At 42.1% G+C, this 27,338-nt stretch overlaps 1 protein-coding gene across 1 annotated transcript in view; it reads left to right on the forward strand.

The window, feature by feature from the left end:
- The first annotated feature begins 11,313 nt into the window (after positions 1-11,313).
- The window catches only part of ZNRF2 (zinc and ring finger 2), a 54,869-nt gene continuing 38,844 nt past the window's right edge, over positions 11,314-27,338 (forward strand). Inside the window, 2 exon segments of the mRNA XM_084203310.1 lie at positions 11,314-11,737; positions 11,739-12,228. Of these exon segments, the coding sequence (XP_084059436.1) occupies positions 11,498-11,737; positions 11,739-12,228 (730 nt within the window). The 5' untranslated portion in view covers positions 11,314-11,497.

Genomic DNA, 27,338 nt, shown 5'->3' on the forward strand with positions numbered 1-27,338 from the left:
TATGTATTTTCCCCTAGTACAGGTCTTACCTATAAATCACGAGGTGAATTCAAAAGTGGCTTCTCAGGCTGCTACAATTTCTACATGACAATGTATTTCTCTGACTAATTTCTTCAGACATATCCTGCTGTGTATGAACTTAGAAGGTATTTTTGCAGAAATATTGATTGCATGTTCTGTGCTCCATGGCTCTCCTTAGCAGGTGAGCATTAATGACATGGGTTTTTTGTGACAGGCATAACTTGGATACCATGAGTTCCCTAAAAGTTCTGTGTTTCCAAAGCTCTTCTTATCATAAGGATATACAACAAAATGTATTGACCTTGTGTGCTTATTAACATGCTTTTACTTGCTGTTTGAGCTTCTTGCAATTTGTAATGTGTTTTATCCTGACGAAATGATAAAGAGGTAGGGAGTAGAAAGGGAGGAACAGAATCAGCTAGAGACTAGACTGACTTATAAGTTGCCCAAATAATTAAGCCAGATAGTTGAAAAACAAGGACAAGTTTTCTTCTGACCTATGCTGCTTCTCTTCAAGCATTGTACCCTCTTTCCTTCTGATCCTTTTCCTCTGGGAAAATATACTGTCTTTCCAGTTTTCTTCCACTGGGAAGATATCCTTCATGCAAATAATTTTTGATTTAACAACATATTTTTAATAATTTTTAGCGTCCTTATCCTTTAGCTCATCCTTATTCAGTTTGACTTTTTCTCTTCCCTTTGTAAAATGCCCTTCAGAATAATGGAATTGCATTAACATTTCTCCTTCAGCCTCCACTGCAAACAGGGACCTGAGCTGAAGCCCTGGTTTGAACACTATTAGTAGAGGCACATCAGTTCAGGTGGGTTACAGCTGTTGAAACCTGCTCTGTAATACTGTCAGACAGAGCAAACTATCAGATCATCAAATATGATTTTAAATGAAGTCTGAAGTCTAAAAGGACTCTGGAAAGAACCATTTTCAGATAAATGCAAGGAGAATTACTCCAATTATCATGAAGGAGCTAAAAAATGCTCCTGAGCTCCCTCAGTTCTAGGGGTTTTACTGTATTTTCTAAAGCATTCTTTTTCTCTGCTGTCTCTGTCTAACACACCACACTGCATGAGCGCCACAGTGCATTTACATTTTTCTTTGTTCCTGAGGACTGCCAGCTTGAATTAGAAGCTGTTCATAGCCAAATTCCAAAGAACTGGGATATTAACTTGTGTGTGGCAATGGATTAAAGCAGGGCTGTCCCAGCCCTTCTCCCAGCCTTGCAGGGGAGGGTGTTGATGGGTCACACAGCTGCTCCTGAGCTGCCACTGCTCCTGACTGACATATTTTTTGCTTTCCCCTAACACGTCAAGCTGTCTGTATCCTTCTGTCAGCTCCAGGCAAGGATGGCAGCCTCTGAGATAAGGGCAGCACGATGAGGCCAGGTTGGTACTCGTGTCAGCCACCCCAGCTTGATCTGCTGCTGCATGGGTCTGCACACTGCCAAAACTCTGTCATTCCTGTCTTCTGGGCAGCTACTGCTTGTAAAACCAGCATACTACTTCACAAAAGTTATTTTTTCACCCCAGACTGGGGACTTGTGGAAGTCCTGAGTCACTGGGAGGCCCCGTGGAGGCTCTGTGACCTGGGTTGTGGGTGTAGCCCCACCCAGGTCACCCTGTTTGTAGGAACAGGAGAGTTCCCTTCACTGAAGCCCACTCCTAAGCAGAAGGCAAAGGACCGAGTAGGGGATTTAATGTTAAACTAAATTATTACAATTCAACCTAACTCGCTGCCTCCCCCCAAATATTTGAAATTCAAACAGATCGTGCTCTGCACAAAGCAAGCTCTTAGTTGGGAATGGATCTGTTATTGCCTAGTACCACACTGAAAAAACACGGATTTCCACACACTCTGAATGTTCCAAAGGTTTAGGAACTCATGTCAGCTGATTATGTTTGTACTGGCTGCTCAATCACTGCACCAAATATGCTCTGCAAACTAGACACCTTTAAAATGATAGTGGCACCTTCTTGAATGAATTGCTGCCACCAGATTTCATGGGTTTCCTTTGGGTTTTCTCGGGAGCAAAAAGGGAAAGGATGAATATGAACATGACATGATGACAGTAATGTTGAAGTGATTTAATTCAAGGTTATTAATATACATTTGGAATTTTTCCCCATGTTTTTAAATTTTCACAGGGACATTTACTGCATTCCTTTTTTGGCATTTCTTTCAGTCCTTCATTCTCTTTCCTCTTTCTCTTTCCTCTTTCCATTGTCCCCTTCCTCTCCTTTTCCTTTACCTCTTCCTGTTCCTGTTATTTTTCCTTCTTTTTCTTTTCTACTTTAGTCTATTATACATTTTTGACTTTACTATTCTATTACTATTATTTCAAGAAAATTCTAGACATGGGATACAGTTTTGCATGCTTTTGCTCCTAATAATAATTATGGGTCAATTTTCACACCCTATAAATTTGGATGGATAAATTTGGTGGAATTCTACTGATATTAAGGGAATTTTAACTGACATTGGACTCTAACCTGACATTTTAATGATTGATTTGCATGGTCTCAGCTGCAAGACAATTTGTCTTAAGCCCCCATTAAATCAGAAAATGACTGTTTCTGACTGAATATGCCAATCATTCTGGCTTATCTAGTGAGAGATGCCACATGCTTTCTCCTGCTTTAGCCTTATTTTTTGACAGCTACTTACACTATTTACTGTCTAATTGGGTCTGCCAATCCTCCGTGCACATCCCAATCTGTCCAGCCCAGACACAAAAGTCTGAAAACATTTCTAAAATCTGCATACTGTTGTTGATTACAAGATGCAGCCTAGATGTGTCAACATGCTTACTTCTGTATCATTATTTCCCAGAAAAAATTAAAAATTGCAAAAACTGACAGAAGAAATGATGTCTGAGCACCTGGGCTGATTCTGATGATAAGGGGAGGAAGGGTACTTTGTACAGGACAAAAGCCACATTTTCTTCTGAGGCTTTCACACTAGCCGGGCAGTAAGGGCTAAATCCTGCCAGTTGTTGCTTGCTGTGCTGTGAAGGAGGAGGAGGAAAGAGCTGCTCCCCAGGCAGTGCCAGGAGGTGCAGCTTGCTGGTGAGCCTCAGTGTGTGCCTGTCTGAAGGACCAGGATGCCCTCACTCACAGCAACCCCTGCTAGGGCAGGCCCTGCTTTGCCTCCACGCAGAGAAACAAGAACTCCCCTGTGCGGGGTCCCACTGTGAAATCCTGCTCATCAACACCAGGATTCTCTCCATGAAGGATGCATCTGCCAACCTCACAGCTGTGCCTTGCCAAACAGCACACCAGCATTTGGACTACAGTTTCTCTGTGGGGCTGCCAGAGCTCTGACATCCGCCAGGACCTGATCCAAAGCTCATGGGATTTAATGGGGAAAAAAAAGTCCATTGATCTTGGTGGCTTTGGATCTGTCCTTTTGCTCGTCTCCTTTGATGATTTATACAACACTGACATGCATATTTCACTTCTGAAGCACACAGAGCACATGGTTTTAATCTCACCATTTCCCTGGTGACAGGGAAGGAGCTGTGTTGGCAGCTAAGGCACTGAAAAACATTCATTATTCTGTGCATTATTATTACCTTTTACTTCCCCACGGAAGGTAGAAATCACAATAAAAAAATCACAAACATTTTGTTTTACAATCTTTGTTTGCCCTTAAAGGCACAGTCAGATATTGCAAAGTGCAAATTTTTGTGTATGCGTAAAAATGATGGGAACATTTTGTATTGAAATGGGAGGTAAGAGAACATCAAGAACTAAAAGCCACTGAAAAATTAAAAAAAAAAAAAAAGCCCCTCTTCCCTAGAAACAGCTTACAGAGGGAATCTTTCCAAAGTACCAGGAAATTCTCTTCTCAGGTTGGAAGAACATTGCAATCTTGTGAAGTCTTTGTTTACAGCATCAAGATTTCTGGGCCACTGGCAGCAGTTCTCTATCAGTTCTGCTGATCTGCACCAAGTCCTACGGTAGCAGTGGCTACAAAACAAACCTAAAGTAAGTCACAACTCAAGATTCCTCCTGACCTCAAGAGCAGTTTTCAGGAACAGCCAGAGCAGCAATGTTGTCTGTCAGACCCAGTATCCCATGCATTTCCCCAAGGGATCCCCCCTCAGCACCCAAGTTCATGGAGACAGAGCAGCTCCTGCCCACAGGACAGACCCACAAACAGCCAGGCATTTTCATAAAGCAGGAAGGATGCTTTGCTGTATTTTTAGATTTTTCATTCCTAACCCAACACCTTTTTCCTTTGTTTCCTCACTGGCTAGTGTAATTTTTTCAGCACTAGATGTCAGTGTGGACTTGCAATACCAGACTGCTGTGTAAGTTTTTTTTAACAACAGAGGAAAAATTGCTATCCAGAATGAATCCAAGCCTCTCCAGCCTTATTATATGCTTTCTACAAAACAGGTCTTTTTTTTGCTGTTTAAACTCCACATGGAAAGTGTAGAACTGCTTTCTGTCCTTGACTGGGATTAATATTGCTGTAAGAAGACCGTATCTAAATTGTGATCACATCATGACTGAGTTAAAGAGGAGTTACCATAAGTCCAGAGGAAAAGCTTTGTTTAGAAAATAATAAAGAAAAAGAAATGGTTCTGAATTATCTCGATAATTTGTGACCCTGCTAAGAAAGCATTGCACAGGTGGTCCATGGGGATGGTTAATCCTGCAACTAAGAGTACTCATCTCAACAAGAACCTACTAACAAGACTGAGTCTTTGCTTTCCTACTGCCTCGAAAGATACGGCATCATCTGGAAGTGTTTTGCTACACCAGGCAGCTGCAAGGACTCTTCTAACTTGCACTTGATTTACTATTTGCCTGGCATTTTCTGAATGTTGAACTGAAACCAGCTTGGGGCAGAACAACCAGCCAGGAAGTGTATGTTGGCTTTCTGAAGTGATGAAATGACTGGTTTCTACCACTCTTCGGAAAACATTTTGCTTCTTTAAGAAATTTAAGCCCCTCATTCCCTATGTTGTTATGGGAAGGCTGAGGAAGGTGGATGAACCCTGTCTCCCCTCATTTTGCAAGCAGCAATCTAGAACAAGACACAGCTCCTCTTGCTCCTGGAGAAGTACAAACTGGGGAAAGGCAAAGCAGAGAGAGGAGGAAGTGGGTTCACAATTCTGATTTCTCATCTCTTACGTTCATGGGTTTTGGCTTCTGTCGAGTGGATGAGAGCCAACACGGCAGATGGAGCCTTTTACACCACCCTCCTGCTTGGTTTCCAGCAGGCGTGATGCGCAGAAGCCGGGGCAGAAAACGTTTCTGGCAGAGAGCACAGAGCTCTCTGACATCCTCCTGAGCCGGTACCGCTGTAGCTGTGATCTAGGCCTTCAGAAAAATCCACTCACATGCCTTTGTGTTCTTCACCAAGCATCAACTAATATTGTACTTTATGGTTGTTACTGTCCCTTTGACTCCTGCTGCACAAAGTCACTGTGGCACATGTGACTGCCCAAGCAGCTGTGCTTAACATTCCTATGTGTTTTTGTTTCTCATTATTAGGCTTATCAGTAGCAGACTGCAAGTAGTAGGCTGTAGAATACTAATTAATAATTAATATAAAATATTAGCAAATACTGTGCAAAAAATAAGGAGACATTTTTTCTTCTGGGCTCTGAGAAGTTAAGGTAATATTTGGTAGATAACAGAGAACCTGAGAGAATACAGATTGTACTTGGCAAATCTAATATCACGTGGCTTTACCACCTGCTCTCATTCCTGCATTTTTCGCTGTTATTTTTCTGTAGCACTGTTTTCCATGTACTCACCTCTTTCTACAGATGTCTGGCATTTAAAGAATTAGAATCAATAATGCAAGATGTATCCTGTAAAAGAGCCTTGCCTGGAATCAGCTTCTGAAGACTGATTTACCTGTGTAATTCTCACTGTGTCATGACTTGAAGTGTCTTCCTTATTATTAACTATCATGAACTGCTCTAGATGAAGCTCTCTGTTAAGCCAGCTGCCTCTTTAGGTGCAGAAGGATTTTGTGGTCCCACCCTGCACTGAAAAACAAATTAGTGTAATTCAGGGATATACCTCGAAAGACTACCATTATTTCCCCCTGCCCAAGTAAAGGGAGTTCAAGGTGATCAACCGTCCTCCCCCAACTCCCAAATCCACACTCAGCTGGCACTGCGGGGTACTGACACAAGATCTGAGAACAAGAGAGAGTAAACATGCTTCCCATCAGTTAGTTTGTCCTCCTCCCCCTCTGGGAAGTCACAGAAACAGAAAAATGAGCTGGATGGCACCTTTATATGTCAGCTTTATGCCCCGGCCTGGCATGCCCACAGATGTGTGTGTCATGCCTCGCACAGATAAACACGCATCCACGTCACTTCGTTGATGAAATGGTGCAGATTCTTCCAGTGCAGAAATGGGCATAGCCTAAGCAGCTATTTGTCTTCTCTTGTTTCTTAAGCATGTAAAAATATGAGGATTGGGGGTGGGGCTGTAACTGCATGAAAAATCAGGAAACTACACAGAGAGGTGATTAATGCAAAGCTGATAACGACAAAAACCCCACCAACAAGTAAAACTAATACAGTTTATGGCAGAACCAGTAACAGTACTGGCCTGATCACGTAGCAGAAAGGTAAATTCATATGAATAGCATTTGGTATTGCCTCTGGTCACCTACACAGGTACTCGGTGGCTATGATAGTACAACTGTGAGTGTAGGACAGCATAGTAATGATTAGGGTGAATACCCTTTCTTATGAGGAATCTTGGACTGAAGTATATTTCCTAAAGTACTACTTTACAGCATGTGGTAATGAAGTGCACAGCACAAATTGCCATTTTGTCAAGTATATTATTTCCAAGTATTTCTTCCTGTACAAAATGGTCAATCAATAAGTCCAGCCAAAATGTCAGTTTATTTTCAAGATTAAGTTATCTTCTTTGTGAACATCAGTTTTCTCTACAGGCAACTCTAGAATACAAAATACAGCATATTGTTTGCAGTGTGATAGAAATGTCAGAAAAGCATAAACTTCAAACAAAAGATAGATGGCTTTAAACAGAATTTTTATAAAGCAAAGGTGAACTTCCTTAGCCTTGTGAGCATCGCCACACATTTACAAAACAATTTTAGAAATCAAACCTTGAGTTTGACAAGCAGCTTGGTTTTTTTATTCCATAAAGATTGATCTCAACATGTTGCAGAATTGTTTTTCATGTGTCAGTGCAAGCATGCGCCCAAATCTTCATATGATTAACATCAATATGCGTAAAGTTATTTAATGCAAATAAAAATCTAAATCTGGATAATGGGGTCTCCTGCATCTATTAAAACACCAGACACCAGCTGGAGCATCACTGACACCAAAATCTGTCTAAAGGGATTCCTACAATAGCTTTATGTATTGTTTGTAGTCACACTGAGAGGGATTATATGGGACCCATTTCCCTCAGTGCACAGATGTGAACATAAAACAGCCTCATCTGCTGGATGGCCTGCTCTAGCTGCAGATGTAAGGCATGTACATTTTACATGTCTTATTTCAGGGGGATAAAACAGCTCTGTTTTGCCTTCCCTAAGAGCAACTGAACAAATCAGAAGTCTCAATTTTCAGTTATCTGTGCAGAAGTGGTGTGCAGAGTGATTTCTTTCAAACAGATGAAATACACAGTAATGTAAAAACTGCACTGACCTCTTCCAATCACAATGTGCAGTTCTAGCCTGGTACCTGCTCAGAAAATCAAGTGGGCTAAACCTTTTTAGAAGGTTTTAGAAGCCCACACTAGTTATTATGAAATTATGCTGTATGTTATGAGGGTATGCCATTACTTTTCAAATCTTTCTCCTTCAGAATAGAGTGTCTGGTTCTGAGCAGAATGAAACTCTGGCTGGCTTTATTAGTTCAGGGTCAGATGCTTCTGTCAGTAATGAAACCTTGCTTAAATCCTTGTTTCAGTGTCCTTTTAAAAGCCATCAAAGAAGGGGGCAGGAGGGGAGAGGGGAAATTATCTGTCTGCATAGCTCACTGTCAAGCAACATGCAGGCCCCTGTTCCATTTATCAGCACACATTTTCCAAAATGCGCAATATTATGAATTTTCACCTGATTTTGTATGCCTAGGGCACACCTGTCACCTGGTACGTTCAAGGAAACTGGTCAAGAATCAAGTTCATTATTTTCACGTGCTGATAGACAAAGTGGTGCAACCAGAACTGAACAGGAGGTATGCAGCTTATAACAAAGAACAGCGAGTATATTTGCCTGTCTAAACCAGTTTTTTCCCACTATCCTGGACAAGGAACAAATAGTGCTTATTTAAGTATGACTACGATTCCCTAGATATGTTTCTACAGGAACAAAAGCAGCATTCACCCATATAAGTTAATTTTTATATAACTATCTGCTTTTCCACTGAGTTCTTGAAATCTGTAGAAGTATGGTCAGCAGCAGGATATTCTACTTTCTCTCTGCAATGCTTCCTCTCATCACTAGTGACTTTCTTTTGTAACTTACAAGTTTTTATGCAAGCTACTTCTGGAGTGTAGTAATGAGCAAATGGGTGTAGGTTACAGTGCCAGATACTTGCCTCTACAAGACTAGACAGCTAACAGACATTTGTTAGAAGAAATGTTAGCTTGAAAGCTTAACTGTACTGTTGCTTATATAGCAAGTTTTCATATCTAGAAAAATTTCTATTAATTTTTCAGAGAGACCAGGAAGAATTGAGGGGAGAAAGCTGGCTCAGAGGCGTGGCATGCTTTTTTCCCTGAAGATGTAGGTGTTATTTGAGAGATGTGCCTTGTTTAGACTCACACTTGATAGTGAGAGAGCTGCAAATATGTCCTAGATGCAAAACAAAAACTGAAGCCTACCAAAAAAAAAAAAAAAAAAAAGAAAATCACATTACACAGGGAGCAGTCATGCTCTCTGAGAAGGGAACACAGGCTGTCCTGTTGTTGTGATTTCTTTTCTGTGAAATATCCTATACTGTTAAATGTAACTTTCTGACTGTAAGACTGAGTAACTGGATGTCTTCTTTTGTAGGGCTTTTTTTCCACCACAGGCTTCATAATTTAATCCTAAATTGAATAAAATGTTATTCAGAGTCAAATATGATCTGTATTTAATATCTGTTCAATTCTTAAATCCACTGTAAAAAAAATACAGAAAGTGCTGTGATAGGGTGTAGCAAAGTACTATTTTCAAAGTGCTGTTTATTCTAGCAGCTGAACAGCTCTACTAACACTCAGTAGTGGAAATTTTAAAAACTCCATAAAACTCTGAGCATGCTCCCTGTAACCCTGCTCCAATAGGGCTCAACATGCCACAGGCATTCTGTGAGCAGCAGAAATTATGAGTCATGTTTGCAACATCCTTTGCCCAAGCAGATTCCTGGAATCTAGCAGGATAGAAATTCCTACAGTAGCTTTCCTTTCTGTGGGAACATTAGAATCTCTGTCTTCTACATAACCATTTATTTTCTGTACTGTTAATGTCTTTGAGAGATTTGGCTGAAGCTGGACAAAGATTTAAAAGTAACCAGTGGTGGCAGAGCAGACAGCATATCCACACTGATTTTCTTTCTGCAGGGAATTGAACTAGAAAGTGCTCATGATTGATCTACTTTGGAGTATCTAACACTGCCAGCAGAGACTGCAGCTTATAATTCACAAGTGGGGATGACATAGCTTGGGACGGCAGATTATCGACCCCAGCTGTCTGCCCAACACCCAGCACACAAAAGACTCTTCATGAGACAGCTGTGGAATCACTGCCTCTCGCTGAAATGGGCAAACAGTTTACACCAGCATTCTCTAAATGGGGTTCAGAGTATTCACAGAGCGTCTCAGCTATCCAGAAAAGTGGTGTTGGAAGGATGAGTTAGGGCTAGTACCCTCCTGTGCCACCCCCAGCGATGGAACCTCTTCTCGCAGACCCAGCTGTGAGCTGCAGTGATGCCAGAATGTGATGCCACATGCAGTTGTAAGAGTCATGGCAAAAGGAGGTGGAACAGGAGGCCTTTCCCATCTGAGAAGGGGCATCAAAGATGCCACAAGTGTAAATGTAATGCTTCATAATGCTCCGTATTTTAATTAAGGTTTGGATCAGTTTTATGGTATTAATTATAACATAGCTTGGATACTGTGCCACTGTGACATAGGAAGGAATGTAGATGGAATCCCTACTGAGACATTATGATGGAGATGCATCATGGTGACACAGTCTATTTTAGAGCAGACAAAAATCCATAAAACAAGCAGTTTTCCTCAGATGACCGACTGTAGGAATCATGTTTATATCAATTCAATGTATGTGACACAGTATCAAACAAGGCACAAAACAGTTTTATGTCTCTGAATGTTTTGTTATGATCAAACTGAGCCTGCTATCCACACGGGTATTATTCACTGGGATACAATTTACAGCTTAGTTAATCCTCGTGTAAAAAAACGTGACTTTGAGTGAGAGACTGAGGTATACAGGATTTTCCTGTATCACCTGTGAACCAAAGATATCAGAGATTTTCGTCCTTCTAGTCCTGCTTCCCGATGTATCCATACATCACCTGGTACACGCAGGTTTTCGGATAACAGAGAGTCGCAGCCAACCGTCAGGGTCGGAAGTCGCCGACCCGGGAGAGCTCCCAAGGGGAGCAAGCGGCCCTTTCCCCCGCTGTCCCGCCGAGCCGCGGCCCAGCCGGGCGGCCGGGAGCCGCCCCAGGCGCCGAGGTCGGGCATCCGGGCGTTTGCCGGACCCGCAGCGGCGGAGAACCGAGCGGCGGCGCGGCAGGAGGGCACAGGAGGGCACCGCCGCTCCTCTCCTTCACCTGCCGGGGCTCGGACGGAGCGCGGACACGGGGGCCGCCGCCGGCCGTCCCCAGACACGGCCGCTCGCCTTCCGCCAGCGGCGGTCTGGCTCTGCTCTGCTGCCTGCGGGCGAGGGCACAGCGAGCTCCCCTCGTGTGCGTGTGCGAGCGAGCGTCCCGCCGGCGGCCCCGTCGCGGCCGCTCTCCCTTCTGCCGAGGCGAGCGCGGCCGGAGGCCACGCGGGCCTCACCTGGCGCTGTCCCGCACCTTGCGGGAGGAGCGGCGCGGGAGGCGGGGCGAGCCGGCGGGCCCGGCCCGTTGCGCCGCCGCCGCCGCCGCTGGGGGCCGGTCTCCCGCTGGGCGCGGGGGGGGAGCCGAGGCGGCGGCCCCCGCCCGCCGTAACCGCTCCCCATCCCGCCCGCTGGTGCCGCCCCCAGCATGGCGACACGGTAGAGGAGCGGCTGCGCCGGGGCGACCGCCCCCTCCCGCCTCCTCGGCACGGGCACGGCGCGCCGCGGGTGAGCGAGCGGCCTCGGCGGCGCTGCTGCCGCCGGTGCCCCGCACAGGGCTCAGCGGCGGCGGACGAGGAGGAGGATGGCGGTGGCGGTCGCGGCGGCGGCGGGCACAGCAGCAGCGGCGGCGGGGACGAGCGGCCGCGCGGCGGGAGCCAGCACCGTCCCGAGCAGCTCATGGTGGCGCCCCAGACCCGCCAGCAGCGGCCGCGCCGGGGCCGCCAGCTGAGCCGGATCCCGGCGGGCGGCTCTCCCCTCTCCACACCGACCCACCAAGCGACCCGTCCCTCTCCCCCGACGCTCCCTCACCCCCCTCCCCGGCGCGACCCGCGCCTCGGATCGCCCCCGCCGGGGCCGGACTGCCACCACCCCCGGGCGCCGCGGGGAAGGCGGCGGCGAAGGGCACCGGGCAGCGCCAGGCGGCGGCCGGACCATGGGCGCGAAGCAGAGCAGCCCCACCGCCGCCAATGGCCGCACCCGGGCGTACTCGGGCGGGGATCTGCCTTCCTCGAGCAGCAGCAGCAGCGGCGGCGCTAACGGGACCGGCGGGCGCTCGGCAGGCGGCGGCGGGCGCTACGCGCACCTGGCGGCGGCGCCTCACGCCGCTCCCGGCGGCGCGGCGGCCGCGGCGGCCGGAGGAGCGGCGGCGGCGGGGAGTGCTGCGGGGTCGGCACCCCGGAGCAGGTCCTTAGGGGGGGCCACGACCTCCGGGGCCCGGGCGGCGCAGTCCGCCTTCAACATCCCCCACAGCAGCGGCCCCTACGGCTCGCAGGACTCCGTCAGCAGCACCCCGGAGGAGGGCGGCCGGGAGCGGCCCGCGGGAGGCGGCGGCGGCGGCGGCTCCTCCGGCGGGCCCCGGCTGGTGATCGGCTCGCTGCCCGCGCACCTCTCGCCGCACCTGTTCGGAGGTAAGGGGCACTGCCGGGGCGGGAGGGTTTGGCCGCCTGTCCCGGCGCTGCGGGGCCGGGGTTGCGGGCGGTGGGATGGGGTGTGCAGGGTCTTTCCCCGGCTCCGAGGTGGGACGGATAGTGAATCATCACTCCGCGGAGAACTGCGGCTCCTCCAGGCTGGCGGCCGGGATTGGAGACGGGGCTCTCGGGCCGGCGTCTCCTATTGTCCGTAAGGAGAGCTGTGAACGGGGAGGTTAAAAATGAAACGAGCCCGGCGGCGGGGAGGAAGCGGAGCCTCTCCGGCCGGCGACTTTAGACTCTAATAGCTGTAATCAGTGCCTGTGTAAATACTCTTGCCTACTACTTACATAATTAGAATTTAATTGGATCATGTGTCTCCGCCGTTTATTCTAAAATCGGACCAAACCCCTCTTTAGGCACTGATTAATTGCTTGTTCCTCTTTCTAAGTTCTCGGGTTCTGTGTTCAGAAAGTCGGTACAGAAAAACAGAAGTTAAAGTAAGTTTCTTTGTTAATGCACCCTCTAAGAGGTGAGCAGAGCCGGCTAGCTGTCCGTGCCGCTGGAGTACAGGCTTGCAGCACCGGCACCCTGTAGCCCTGAGGATGGACACATGTGCTCTTGAGGCAAGAGAAACACTCGGCTAGACTCTAAAATAACCAGGAAGCTGCGGCCCTTGGAGAAGCGCAGTAAACGTGGAGCACGCTGTAGTTTTTTTGTCTGTCTTGCGCTACCGAGATTAATTGGGCTGTATAGGACGAGCGTTTTACTGCCTGTATTTTTTACCTTGAAGTTGGAAATCATCTTGTTAGTTGCCAGCTGCGTTCAGAGTTGCTGGCTCCTTTAAGTACTGCTCGTTCTAAAGGCTGTTCATATAGGTCAAACAATGCACATATTTTATTGTTTAATGGAAGTATTCTTCAACTGACATTTTTAATACACATATATATACTTATGAAAATATGTACCTATATAAACTTAATACCCCAAAGCTTTTATTTTAGGAGGGAAACAAGAGGCTAATGTAAAATGTCTATGTTTCTTAATTCTTATTAATCCATTTGTGAATACTATTTGTAGGAGGTTGGCTTTCTCGTTTTCTGCGATTCACCCAGCTTTTAGCCAAAGCAGAGCTATGTGCAGCCTGACCCTCGCAGGGTACACGAGGTTTCTGTCACATGGCCTGCCGCTTCTGGCTTGGTGACCTCAAGTCAGCATAGCTGTTACTTCCTATATCTAAAACTGCCTTGTCCCAGCGGTTGAGCATTAACAGAAAGCTGTCAAACCCTATTATAATAAAATTATATTTTCCTCTAAGAAAGAAAACATAACTATTCTCATAGTACCAAGCTAGTGGACAGGAATGCTCTGTTGCAAGGATGTTCATTACACCACCAAAGTACTTTGAGGGGGAAGAAGGTGTATGTGTTTCTTGTAGTGATGAAAGGATGCTCTATCATGGAGTATTGTACAGCTCGTGCTAAGCACAAGGAAGTCATTAGAATGTGTAGCCAATTGTTGCTCAAAGGTGAAACTTTTTTTTCCCCCTCAGTGCTTAAAAACTGTACTGCAACTTGCCTTGGTGCCAGGAGGGGGTGGATTAAATGTAAACGAAGTGATGAGGATTAATAACCTAGGAAGCTGTATTCAGATGCAGAAAGGTCTCTTCAGAATAACTCTGAATTTGATCTTTCTTTTCTATGGCATGTAATAATTTTTTAATTGCTGTACTACACTGTGTTTTGTCCTTGGAGTGATGCAAAGCTTGTTGCTTTTACCAGTGCAGAAGTGCCAAGAGGGGTACACTGTCTTCATCTACTCACTAATAAATAAGGACTGCCGTATGTTAGGAGTATAACTGGCAAGTTTCAAGATACAGTAAGATTTTTAGTGAAGAAGCAAATGGATTCATGACTGTCTTGTGACCACATAAAGACAGTGTGTCTTAATGGGATGAATAACTGCTTAATCATAATACAGCAACACCTGTGAAGAAGGCCTCACTTGAAGCATTATTCTTTCTTTCAATTTAAATATTTTGTGATGTTGCTGATAAATTACTCCACATCCCACTCAGTGTTGCCATCTTTTTCTAGTTGCATGCTTTGTGTTTTCTTGATTCCTTGTAATAACTGCATGGCTGGAAGAAGTAGCCCAACTGGAGATTACACATTAATATCATCAATGTTCTGAAAAATAACTTGAAGCATTTTTTTTTTGTCCTGATGATAACTAGCTCAAGCATGTCTAGGTGTGGTATCTGGCATTTATCTTGTGTATCTTGAGCATGCTTGAAGTCCCCTCCCTTGTTTTGTAACTTGCAAATTAGCTGAATTATTTTTTTTTATCCTGAAAACTGATGAAATTAATTGTGAGGATTAGCATAGCAATTCTGTGAAAATTAAAATTAAAAAAGAAGAACAATAATGCCTTCTGTAAGTTGAACCGAATCTCCAGCTATTTATGTTTTTGGGTATACTGCTTGGCTTCGTCAGTCAGTGCCACGTTGGTGTTGCATTTGTTAAATTACTGTAATTAATTTGCCATTAGTGAATTACACTCTATTGTCACTTTTACTGAGCTGCTTTGCATGCTGAAGTAATGTATAAATATTAACCCTCTGATGTAACATGCTTAGATCTATACTAAGCTTGTTAATACACCATTTGAATGAGAATATAAAAGTTATGTTATGTTCAGTTACTGCCTATGTTCCTTTAGTAGGAGCTGTAGTACTAACAGCCTTCCCTGACTGTGAAGGTCTCACGTTCCCATCTGACCTCAGGCTAAGGCACTTTTATGAACAACACACAGTGGAGTAAATACTGCTGTGTAGCTCCGTCTCATCTCAGCAGGAGTTCAGTTCACTCAATAATCAGTGCCTTGGTCTCACAAAAATACATATATATATGTATGTGTGTTTAACTTTGTGCTGTGAGCATGCCTGAAGTAGGCTTAGGGCGTTAAGTAGAGTGAGACCCAAATTCCATAAGATCTTAGGGGCACTCCCAGAGAGGCCAAACCTGTGCGTGACATTCAAGAGCTTTCTTGCGACACAGTGCCAAGTTCCAGCTTCCTTTGAGGTGATAACACTTATCGGGAATTTTGACCAGTAGTTTCCCTGCTCTGTTCCTCAGTGAATGGGACTTCCCCTCTCCTCCAGCCCCAAAGTAAATATTCTTACCTTCTGTTACATGTAGAAGAGTTGGCCCTGAGGACCATGGGGCCAGATTCACTTTAGTTTTTCCACTGTGTTTTTAGAGGTTACATACTCGTCAGCACTGCAGCAAAGCTACCACTGTAGTTAGTTACAATGTAGCTTGTTTTTTCAGTGATGCAATTGGTTCAGCTAAAAATGGACTTTTGAGATGGCCTTTGCTTTGGATAACTGCTGATGTGTTACTTCCATCACTTAAAGTGTTGACAGCTCCTTAGAACCCTCTTCGTGTTTATGTTCCTGTTTCTGGGTGGTCATAACTGGGAGAATTCTTGGCAAAAACACCTAGTATAAGTATCCTTCTGGTGTTCAAATTTGGGAATGTTGTTGTGAGACAACAATGCCTTTAAACTGTTTTTTTCTTTTGTTCTGTTTTGTTTTGTCATTAAGAGTCTCTTAGGGAGTGATATGTAAAAATTCAGCTGAAGATAGCAGAAACTCAAACATATTGAGTTTTTAAAATTTTCACATCAGTTCTTCTTTCAAGATAATTGAGCAGAGACTACAAGTATTATATAGAACTTCAGTTTGTGTTGTATATGGCCACATACAATTTTATATGATGTTTTTACGGCTAGATTTTTAAATATATAGTGTTGTCAGATACAGCTGTTAACAGCCTTCATGCCTATGTCAAGATTGGGAGTAATGATTTGGAGATAAGGTTGCATCTGTTCAACTTTATTAGGAGAAGGATGTTTGCTACGTTCTTCTTAAGCCAAATAATGATCAAACTTCTTTTATTAAGTGCTTTACAGTACAGGATTTATCACCAGCTACTGAATGTAAATAACACAATATGGGTAGAACCTTGTAGGTATATTATAGTAGCATCTGTTTGTGATAATAGTTAGTACAAGTAATGAATGAATTCTTCATTCTATAAATGAAAGTTTATGAAAGCCTCAGGTTATAATCTGAATTCCTAGTTGGATTGTGGGAAGCAGAAAACAGTAGAAGAATGATGTGAATTCGCAGAAGAGTTTTTTAGATGTCTCTCAAACTGCCTAGAAGGCCACATCTTGTTTTGTTTCCCATCAGACCTGTTTAGTTATATGATACATTTGGATGTATTTTTGAGGCTCACCTGTCTTTTGGTCACTTCCTTGCCCTTCTCTTCCAGTATGACACAAGTGCTATTGCTTTGAGAAATGATGAAACTCTGAAACACTTCAGACTTAATGCTGCTCCCATTTTGCAAGCTAAAGGGGCACTCTGAGGTCTTTGCCCCCTGAATTGGGAGAAAGGTTGGGAAGTGTGCCTTGTAATGGGACTGTTGGGCTGGTGGGGGCAAGGAATAGCTATGTTCATCTGTATCATTGAGTTGACTTCAAAGTGAGAGAGATCAGTCACTTTTGCAGTCTCTGAAGAGATGGGGGATTTTGTAAATGCATTAGCATCCCCTTCACCAAAACACAGATTGAAAAATCCATTGTGCTGGGAGAGCAGTCCAAGGATAAGTCTATTGATAATGAGCTTTAGAAGGTCTGTTCTGACTGATGAGTTTGAGGAATTCAGTCCCTTTGCAGAGTCTCACTATTCCAGTGTTTAGTTGGGCTGCTCTGTTCCTGTGTACATTCAGTGGACAATATACAGCTCCTGATTTGGCAGCAAAGGTGTAAACCCTCCTGAGTCAGGGACAAGAAAAGATAGCAAAACGTCCAACACCACCAGCCACCTGCTCCAGCTCAGTCAAGAGAGTGCTTGTTGTCTCAAATGTTAAGTGTTTGGACAAAGTGAGCTAAAAGAAGAACTGTTTGAGTCTTCTGATGGCACTCATGAAGTCCCTGGGAGTCATCTTTCATTTCTTTCGTTGGAAGCAGGTCTCTGTGATGATGAGTAGCTTGGGGCAGTGAAGTAAAGGCTGAGATGAGTGATGGGGGATCTTTAAAGGGCACTTTTTTTTTTTAAGTGCCTTTTTTTTCCCCCTTTGCTCCCTTCTTTCTAGTTGGTCAACAAAAGGGTTTAGGAAAAGGTAAATAATAAAAAATGGCAGCACTGCATTTGTGGGAGAAATGTAAATAGTTAACCGTCTGCAGGAAAGGAAACAGCCTAATTGTAATGGCATATATAAATATTTCTTTTGGCTATCAAGGTAGTGATAATGCCTGATTGAACCTTTGCAGTGCCAGTTCAAACAAAGGCCTTTCTCTTATTTAATGTCTTCTGAATACCTATGCAAGCCTGATATTCTGACAGTGTCTCTCCTCATGTTCTGTCATATAATTATGGGCTAGTCTCCAACAACCTCCCAATTAATTTCTTTGTTTTATAAAGAAAGCCTTTTGTCACTGCTAGAAATTCAAAACTATTTTTAAAACATGTTGCCTATGCATCTGTTTGGGTAAGTTCTCCTCCCCTGTTCTTGTCAGCTGCTCATGGAAAACTTCATCATGCAAACGTTCTTGAATTGCTCTCTTTGCCTTGCAGGAAACTTTTAAGTTTTGAATAAAGTTGTGAAAAATTTTCAGTAGGTTTTCCTTGTTATTTGTATGCAACCAATTTTATATTAGTTTCAAGATTTTTCTGCAGTGTGTCTACTGCTCATTAATGGCTTAATTAGTTTCAGGAGAGGTGTATGGTCATTTCAACAGATTGTGTTCATTTACTGTGGTAATGGAGCATGTTGTTCTTGCAGATGTTTAACCTGTGAAAAGAAAATGAGAAATCCTTAAGTGCTCCGAGTTTCTATTCTGAACATCTTTAAAGACATGCATCTTTCCAATCAAAAGAAAACAATTTGTATAAAACCACAACTACCTGAGTAAAACCAGAAATGCATATCTTAAGCGTCTAGGAGGGTGGTTTTTGTTGTCTATTATCTGGATAGATATTTCCTAAACAAGTGCCTATGGTCCCAAGACCACCTTTCCTTTGTAAATGATCATCGTGACTTTCATGAGGATATCTCAGTGTGCATCCAGAGGATTTTGACCTCTGTTGTTTGGGAGGCTTCAAATCCCTGGTGCTTTCAAAAATGGGAAGGTAAGCCATAGAACGAATGAGGCTGGTTCTCCCTTTCACTCAGGACATGCTTCTATTTTCTGCATGGAAATTGAATAGTATTGACCTGGAGAGATCAGGAAGCTTGAAGGAAAATCTCATAGTGCTCGAGGTGTCTGACTGCCTGCCAAACAGAACACACGAGAGTGTTGTGTGGGATTTGGCTTGTTAGCACTATGTTGTCTTCAGGAACTGACCTAGCTGGGTGTTTTCTTGCTAGTCTGCTCTGTCTCAAAATCAGACCACCACAGCCTGTGCACAGTCCCCAAAGGGTGGGTGTGCTGCATACCATCGGGGATATTTTTAGTAGATTCTGTTTGCTGACTGACTTAGTGTGCTATAAATACAGAGTTCTCATCTGGCATGCACTTTGCGTGTCTTCTAGTAACTTATAATAAATTCACCTAAGAATAATGGCAAGGAGAAGCAAGCTGTTACGATTTGTTTGGTTTTCCATACAAAGTGTCATTTATATAAAGCAATTATTTAGTAACATTTTAACTGTAAATGGCTTTTAAAACTAGTGGTATTCAAAAACACTTCCTGGTTGGGTTCTCATAATTAGTCCTTACGTCAGATTGATTTATACTGCGTTTTCATTATGGTTTTAAAAGTTGAAGGTGGAGTTTTTAGGTATGGGAGGTTACTTGAGCATCTGGAATACTGTCAATACTAGTAAATTACAGTCTTTTTTATACCAATGCTAGCATATTCCATAAGGGCTATTCTCTGGTAAAAAAAATGAAGCTTAATTATGACTCTCCTGGAATTTCTTTCCCCTGAAGTAAAGGTGTATATACAATTTCTTGAGTTGAAATATAGTTAGGGCACTTATAGGACTCAATGCAGAAAGGGGAGGATCCCATGTCTTATTAAGATACAGATGCATTTGTCTTTGAGTGTTTAATTTGACACAAAATTGATGGGCTCTTCCTGAGTTGTACTGAGAATAACCTAAATGCAGTTGTTCTGTATTGCTAAAATAAAAACTGTCATAGCATGCACTAACAGATGTGAAGTTTTCCATATGCAGCAAAAGAAAAGTCTGCTCAGAGGCACTTTCTGCAGATTGCCTGAACATATAAGCAGTGTTTTGAGAATCTTAATTTTTTTTATAATGAAATCTGGACCAATCTGGTGATAGTCTTTCAGAAAACTTAAAACTAGATTGTCATGCTGTCAAGAATCTTAGATAGTCCCCTGAGAATTATGTTACTTTGAATCTTGATTTCCTGCAGCTATCAGAAGTTTTACTTATAGAATGAAGAGTATCACTCCTTTATTCTTCAGTGTGAATATGGATAAAAGTTCCAGTTTGGGAAGAAAGTCTTACTTCTCTTAAGAAAATGCTGTGGCCACTACCAAATAGATCAGAGCATCATCAATTAAGCAAATGTCAGAGAGACAATGGTGGACAATCTTCAGATAATGAAGAACAATGACAGTAGTAAAATGTGGTTCTCTGTGGTCATTTAACTGCTTTGCTCTCACTAGGAGGCAGTTCTCTTTCTTCTCAGTGTCTTTGCTACATCAGCAAGGATGACTGAAGTAGCCTAAGATGCCAGAATTGAGAATTTGCTGTCCATTTCCTTGTGTCTGTCCTTTGGGAAGAATGAGTTTGAAACCACACCCGTGTTCTGAATATTGGAAGGCATACTTTGCATGTGTATGAGTAGCTCAGGGCTCCTATAATATCTGAGATTGGGTAATGATGGTTCCTCTTCAGAGCTGATTGTGATGAAGTTTTCTAAAAGGTGGTATGGCTGAGTTCAGGCATGAAGTGCCCAAATACAGGGTTAGCTGGGGAACTTTCCTTCTGATTTTTCAGTGCTGTGATTTTTTTCAAACTCAGTTGTAGATTAGAGCTGGTTTAAGCGTTTGAGTTTTAGGGTTTTTTTCACTCTCTTAGCCATGTGGGTGTAGTTGTTAGAGGCAGTCAGATCAGTTTGGATAGATACTAGTTTTATTTTTATATTGCAAGTATTACTCAATGAATGGCAAGTAGATGGGTTGCCTGAGTACAAAGCAGAGCTAAGGTGACCTGTTTTTTTATCAATCCTCTAGCAATCTATTAACAAATTACAATTCCAAAATAATAAAGCATAATTGTAAAACTATTTATCTATTTTTAAAGTGCTGTGTGAAGAAATAAAATACCTGGTTTGCCCCTGCAGTAGTGCCATAAAGCTGTTGCTGACTGAAGAGAAATGATCTACTAAAACAGCACATGAATGAAAACAGCATGAAATTCACATATGGAAAAGGGCTGCATGGTATCAAACACCCTTTGAATATCTAATTCAGCTGTCCTAGCATTTGCATACTAGATATCTAATATTAAAATACCAGATGACAAGTGTAGAGGCATTGCCTTGCTCTTTGAGGACTGAAATACAGTTAAAATTAATTGAAGAGTAATGCATATTTGCTATAGCTTGGCTGTTGGATTAGTTTATATCCCAGTGTGCCCTATCTGTGAATTTGTGTGTTTTGTAAGTGATAACATTTTCAAAGACACATGATACTGAGCTTCTTCTAACCATGGATGTAAAAAAATGAAGTGTTGAAAATATTATTATTGAAATAAAATACAGTACTGAAATAGCTTCTGGTTTGGAGGAAATACAAATGCCATTGCTAGAATAATAAACCGTGTACCAAAATAAACTGGTTTTCATGCACTTGATAAGACTGAGATCCAGTGACAGCATAGAACTAGGGAGTGGAGGAAATGTTCCTTGGAAATGTGGGACTAGTTTTGCTGCAAACAAAGGGATAAGAAAGCTGATGCAAATAATGTGTTTTACAGTGTGCAAGGGCGGGAATGGATGACGTGTTCAGCCCAGGTTATTCCCTTTTGTCTCTGCTTGTGGCCTCTCCAGTTGTGTCTCTGCTTGGCCTCTCCAGCTGTAAAGCAGACAGTTGTGTTCAACTGATGAAGTCGGAGTAAATTCATTTGATGAAGTTCAAATGATGAGCACATTTGGAGCTGGAGGGCAAAAGTTCCTCCTATTGGGTTGGGCTGGTACATGTGACTTCTCTAGAGTCACAAGTGTGCAGACAACCAACCTTTTGCATATATTTAATGACTGTATGTTTTGATTTAAAGCTTTGTTTAGAAGAAATGTTTAAAAGCTTTGTAAGCTTTTAAACATTTCTTGTAATTTCTTGCCATTAAACCATTTAATGTGTTGGGGAAATCCATTAATTTGTGAAAAGTGAGCTGGAATTAATCTCTCTGAAGAGAGCTTGGACTGACAGCAATGTTGAGATGTTCCTATCCACACAGATTTATGTGGTCATGGAGTGGTTGTCAAAAGCATTCCAATTTTTAAATTCTGGCCATTGTTGATTCTCTTCTGGGATTGGCTAGCCAAGAAGCAAGTTGCAGGTAAAGGCTGCCATGTTACAACAAATATAAGGCAAGGCATACTTAGCATTGATAAAACTATTCAGAGTATAATTTTTGCCAGGAGTTAAAAGAAATAGCAGAAATTAATGTTTATTAATCTAAAAGCAAGGACCACAACAAAGGTCCTTGAAATCTTTTGCTCTGATGCTGAAACAAACAAGTTTAAAGGGCAAATATTTAACAGGTTTTTAAAATAATTATTTAGCCAGTGGTCAAAACTACAGCTTGACAATACCCTTGTATTTTCCAAAGTGCTGTAAAATACTGGTTATAAGATGCACCTCTAGAGACTCCTGTTTGTCATCATTGTTCTGTCATGGATTTGCACTATCTCTGGGCTTTTGCATAGCTGTCCCATGGCAGCCTAAAAGTTTGTTAGCTGTAGCATGCAAGCATTCTTGGAAATACGTTTAAAAATAAATGTTTGTATTCAACATGTTCCTGGCCCAGCACTATTCACAAAGATGCAGAATTAAAACAAGTGAAAAATGTAAGCACCCCAGGAAATGTTAACCCCAAAAGAAATCATCTGGCAAGGATGCCAAACTTGTAAGCAAGAGAGAAGGAAAAGTCTATACGGAATGGTGGTGTTCATTGCATTCTTACTTAGAGGGAGTTGGGATGCAGGGGTATGAGTACTGAGACAGTTGTTTTCTAATCTCTTACACTATGGTCCTGTGACACTAAAGCTCTGTGTCACTTATTGAGAACCTCTCCTTTTGTGTTCCTTTTCCCTGCCCTTTTGCTGTTTTCCGTGTGGATGAGTCATTTTACTTGCAACACCTTTATAAGCAACTGTAGTGCTATTAAAAAGAAAAATAAATATGCAGAAACACTGACTTAGCTGGATCTTAAAAATGCTCACATTTGAAAACATTAGTGTTTAAGTTGAGGAGTTGTTTCTTTGTTTTTCGTAAAAGACATAATTTACGGTATTATATATAATTTGGATTTTAACTTTGATATCCTAGTTTTATCTAGCAATTGTACATCAGTACTATTAATGGAGGAATAACACTGAAGAGAAACCTACTGAAATAGATAATTAGTTCTGTATCAAAGAGAAAAGGCCATTTTGATTAAATTATTTATTTTAGGGTATCTATTCATAGGTATTTTCTTGAATTCAAATTTTCTAGCTTGCATTTCCCCAAACTTGAAAATTGTGTTGTAAATTTTGCTTTTTGTTGGCAGTGTTTTGAAGCACATATGAGTTAAAACTGATTAAACTTGCTCCCTCAAAGAGCTAACCATGTAAATAGGCTGTACATCTAGCACAAGGCACTATAACCTGGAATTTAAATGTCAACATATTAAATTCTAATCCTATTGGTTTTCTGTTTACGCCGTAAGGATTTGTAAATTTACAAAATTACACACTTGTGATTTGATTTCAGACATGTGAAATTTCAGATGGAAATAGGAAAGGAAGAAAAGCCTCAAGATAGGACCTTATTTTTCTTTTATTTTCCCTCCTAGAGTTTCTCTCTGACATACTAATCCTCCTGCTCCTTCAGGCAATGATGATAAATGTACTAGGTACAATGTGTTTAAGCTATTGGTACAGCTAAAACACTTTGAGGACAGCTTTACTCCCGTCAGTGAGTCTTGCTCCTGCAGAACTTCTTGTTTGCTCACAAATCTACCTTGAAGCGCATAATCCCATTTGTCAGGAATTGTCATCTATAACTGACAAGGATTTCTTCCTCTGCTGAAGGGGAAGGAGCTCTTTCTGCAGTCTCAGTGTTCATGCTCTTAAATTGTTACATTTGTAGGCCTCTGCAGAAACTCATAAATTGTAAGTTGTAATGGTGCTTTCCTAACTTTGGAAGTCAGTGAATATTATGGCAATTGAACCCTCTGACTGGGGATTACAAATATCACCACAAGTACTTGTACACAGAGACCTAAGTATAGAAGAAAGATACTTTGCCAGCTGTTTCAGTCAGTTGTTGTAAGCAATACTTAAACATTGCTTTTTCCTTTCTCACAGTGTGTTTTGGAAAATAATTAATAATTTAAAAAATTTCATTATTATATTTAGGTTATGCATGCAATGACTTTTCTCCAATAACTTTGTGCAAAAGGGCTTGTAAATACAGATTTAGTTCTAATGAGTGATATGTGGGCTGAAGTCTCTCTGATGTTCATAGTACATGAGGAGACCTTGGGGTTCCTACCAGCACTGGAATATGGGATCAGCTGGGTTTCACCCATTCCAAGCAGATGATTTTATTCTTTCTTAATTTCTTGATGGAAAACCATCTAATTTCTCTTGTATTTTATTTGGACGACTGATTTTACCGTTGGAAAAATTCCTAATAAGCAAATTACTCTTACTGTTTTGCAACTGATTTCTCATTTTGAATGCAGAAATTTGCAATTGATGCAATTTTTTTTAACAGTTCTTTTCTCATTACAATCATGAAGGGCTCTTTTTTTCCTTTCTAATTGTACTTGACTCTTGCTAGCTATTAGCTACAATTTCAATGATTCATATAGCCTTTGAATGTAACTGAAAGGACATTTATTGCACTTAGTACCTCTCAATTTTTATTGCCTCTTACTTTGAATTAGGCTTGTAGAAAGCTCTAATTTGCTAGGTGTGTCTGACAAATAAGGACCAGGGCGATAATGAAGAAGACAACATTTAACAATAAAGTAACTGTCTTTAAAAACATAGGTTTGTTGTTTCTGTCAGTGGCTGCCTGCCTAGTGAGATTCAGGAGGACAGATTGATAAGAGAATTCATTGAAAACAGGCTTGTGTATAGAGTTATCTGGTGTTACTGTTTGTGTTAGCTAGTAAGCTTGAAGCTACTGCTTCTTGTATAAACAAGAAAGCCAGCAGCAATTATTCTTTAAAACTAAAAGCAGCTGTTTGGGCTGTAAAAAAACGTTTCCATAACACAGATGAAAGTACCATTGTGACTGTTTATACAAATTGGCACTCGTGCTGAATAAATAACAGAGAATTTTAGGGTTTTTCTTACACTTGCATGTACCTCATCATCCTGGTACACAAACTGAAGTTTTTATCTTTCTGCCTTTAAGCCATGAATCTCAGCCCAAGGCTGAGAGTAAAACCTTAAAGGGCATGATCCTGGCCTGGCTGCAGAAGACAGTCCTCATGCATTAATATGTTGGTGTCGTTCTTGTGGTATTTGGCAAACTGCACTTACTAGCAGGATTACCAAAAGACTGGTAATCAGGATAACTCGTCTGGGGTTGACAGCCGCTGTGGGGAGGCCGGCGAGAGGAGCAGGCATTGCCCCCGGCGGGTCCGTCCCCGGGCGGAGCGGAGCTCGTTCAGCACCCGCGCCCTGGACAGCTCAGGGCGCTCGGCCCGCGGCCGCTCCCGCCCGGGCTGCGGGCCGGGGGCTCCTCCTGCACAGCGGCACATGGCATCGCTGGAACCGCGCCTGCCCTCCGCCCCAGGCTCTCGGGCTGGCCACGCTATCCTGTTGAAAAGAGCAAGAGTTCCTGAGAGACCCTCATTTGCCCCAGTGCCCTGTGGTGCAGAAAGCACCTTTGACAGCCTCCAGGGTAGACCGGCTACAGAAGGCTCTTAGTAGTTCTTTCCAAGTTTGGCTCACAGGCCTGCAGTGACTTTTTTTTTTTTTTTAAATCAGACGTTTATCTACTTGTTCACTTTTAGGTTTCTTGTCACAGCTTTCCAAAACATTGCTAAACCAGCAGCTTCCTCCTTCTGAGTTTCGTCTCTGTTGTTTGTTTTTCACGTGGTTTAAGGACTTTCTGGACCTAGTTCTCATTTTCTGCTGAAAGTTTTGTTAGGCTTGTGGTTTCAACTGGACTTCCCTGCTTGGTTCCTCATAGTATGTGGAAGTAGAAAAGAAAAAGCAAAATATGGAGATCGTTTCTGTTCTCACACTGTTTAACGCTCTGTGACAGCCATGTTTTAAAAAGAGAGAATTAAAGTAGTTGAACTTAACCTGGAGAAACTTCTGATATGTTTTCAGTTAGTATTAGGAAGAAGCCTTGAGCAGTAGGAGGCTCACTGAAAGATTAACCTTTAGAAATAATATTAGTTTTTTCTTGACAAGAAGATAAAATCTACAAGGTGGTATTATGAAATATTTACTTTTGAAAAGGGATAGCTTTGTATTCAGTATTGCTGAGGTAACAAGACAAGATCTATCTTGTGTTTGGAAGAAAAGGAACAAAATGTGAATAATTAATTTCACTTAATGGCTTTCAAAGCCCAGATGGAAAACACGGTAATACTTTGATTTCTGTGTGAAAACAAGTTTTGTAAAAACTTTAGTGGCCTTTTTTCTTTCTTTTTTATGACCCTGCTGCAGAGAGCTGTGTGGTTTGAATATTTTTTTTAATATTGTTAAGCGCAGTTTATTTAAGACAGTATGTGCTTTTTTTTCCCCCTACTTGCTGTCATCTTTTTAGCAGTGTCTTGCAGGATTTGCCTTAGGGATAGAAATCTTTAATAAATATGAATTCCTTTTTATGCTGAAGACCTTTTGGGATAATACTGTATCATTAGAGGAGGTTCTATAAGAACATTGGCAGCTTTATTCGGTTTGCTACTAAACAAATAAAAAAAGGAACCCACATGCATTTCTTGTACTCCCTGCTGGAAGAGATAAGGCAAATTTCAGGAAGAAAAGAAAATAAACTGGTTTTGCTATTTCAGTTGTAGGAGTGTATTTTCTAAATGAAAAATGGTAATCCATCACTAAACAAAATTAATACTAGAGGTTTATTAGTGTCTTGGAAAAGATGTATTTCCAAATCACTTGTCTCTAAGTTATGGGTAACTTTGCTTTGTTTAGGTTGGGTTAGGGTTAGGTTGTTTAGGTTGGCCCCCTGCCATATATCTGGGAACTGTGGCAAGTTTTTGGGTGATTTCCAGAGCTGCATTCTACCTTTCAATGTTATTTTTTTTTCCCTCCTCTTAATCCTGCTTCATTTGAGACAGGATATATAACATGATTTTATTTATAAGTCCTGGGGTTTTACTGGTCACATTCTGGAATTAATTTCCCTGGTATTCTGATTTCTTAGGTTTGCTATAAGAACAGTTTTTTTCCCTGAATACTTACAGAAACATACAGAGATTGGACAGTGATTGAAATACTGTTTGTATTTTCTTGGTTGGGGATGGAACCCACCATGTACATTTACATTAAATAAATTTCAAACCTTTTTTAAGAGATTGGCCTGTGCAAGACAAAAGCTAGTAGTTTTATAAGGGTTTTTTTTTTCCTTGATTATTTTTCAGTCTCTTTCTGTAAAACTGTCTGTGAGAGAATAGGAGTTGATAATACAAGTTGTCATAACTGGCACTTTAGAAGATGTTCCTGTATCTTTTGAAAATTGCTTGTGTACAAGCCATTTGCCTATGAAAAATAAGGCAGCTTTGTAGCTGTCCATATTATTACACTTGAGATGAGGATTTTTGTCTAAATTGGTTTTAAAGACTCTTATTTGTGTACTCGTGTTC

Source organism: Fringilla coelebs (genome assembly GCF_963513975.1).
Source record: "Fringilla coelebs genome assembly, chromosome: 1".
NCBI classification, from domain to species: Eukaryota; Metazoa; Chordata; class Aves; order Passeriformes; family Fringillidae; genus Fringilla; species Fringilla coelebs.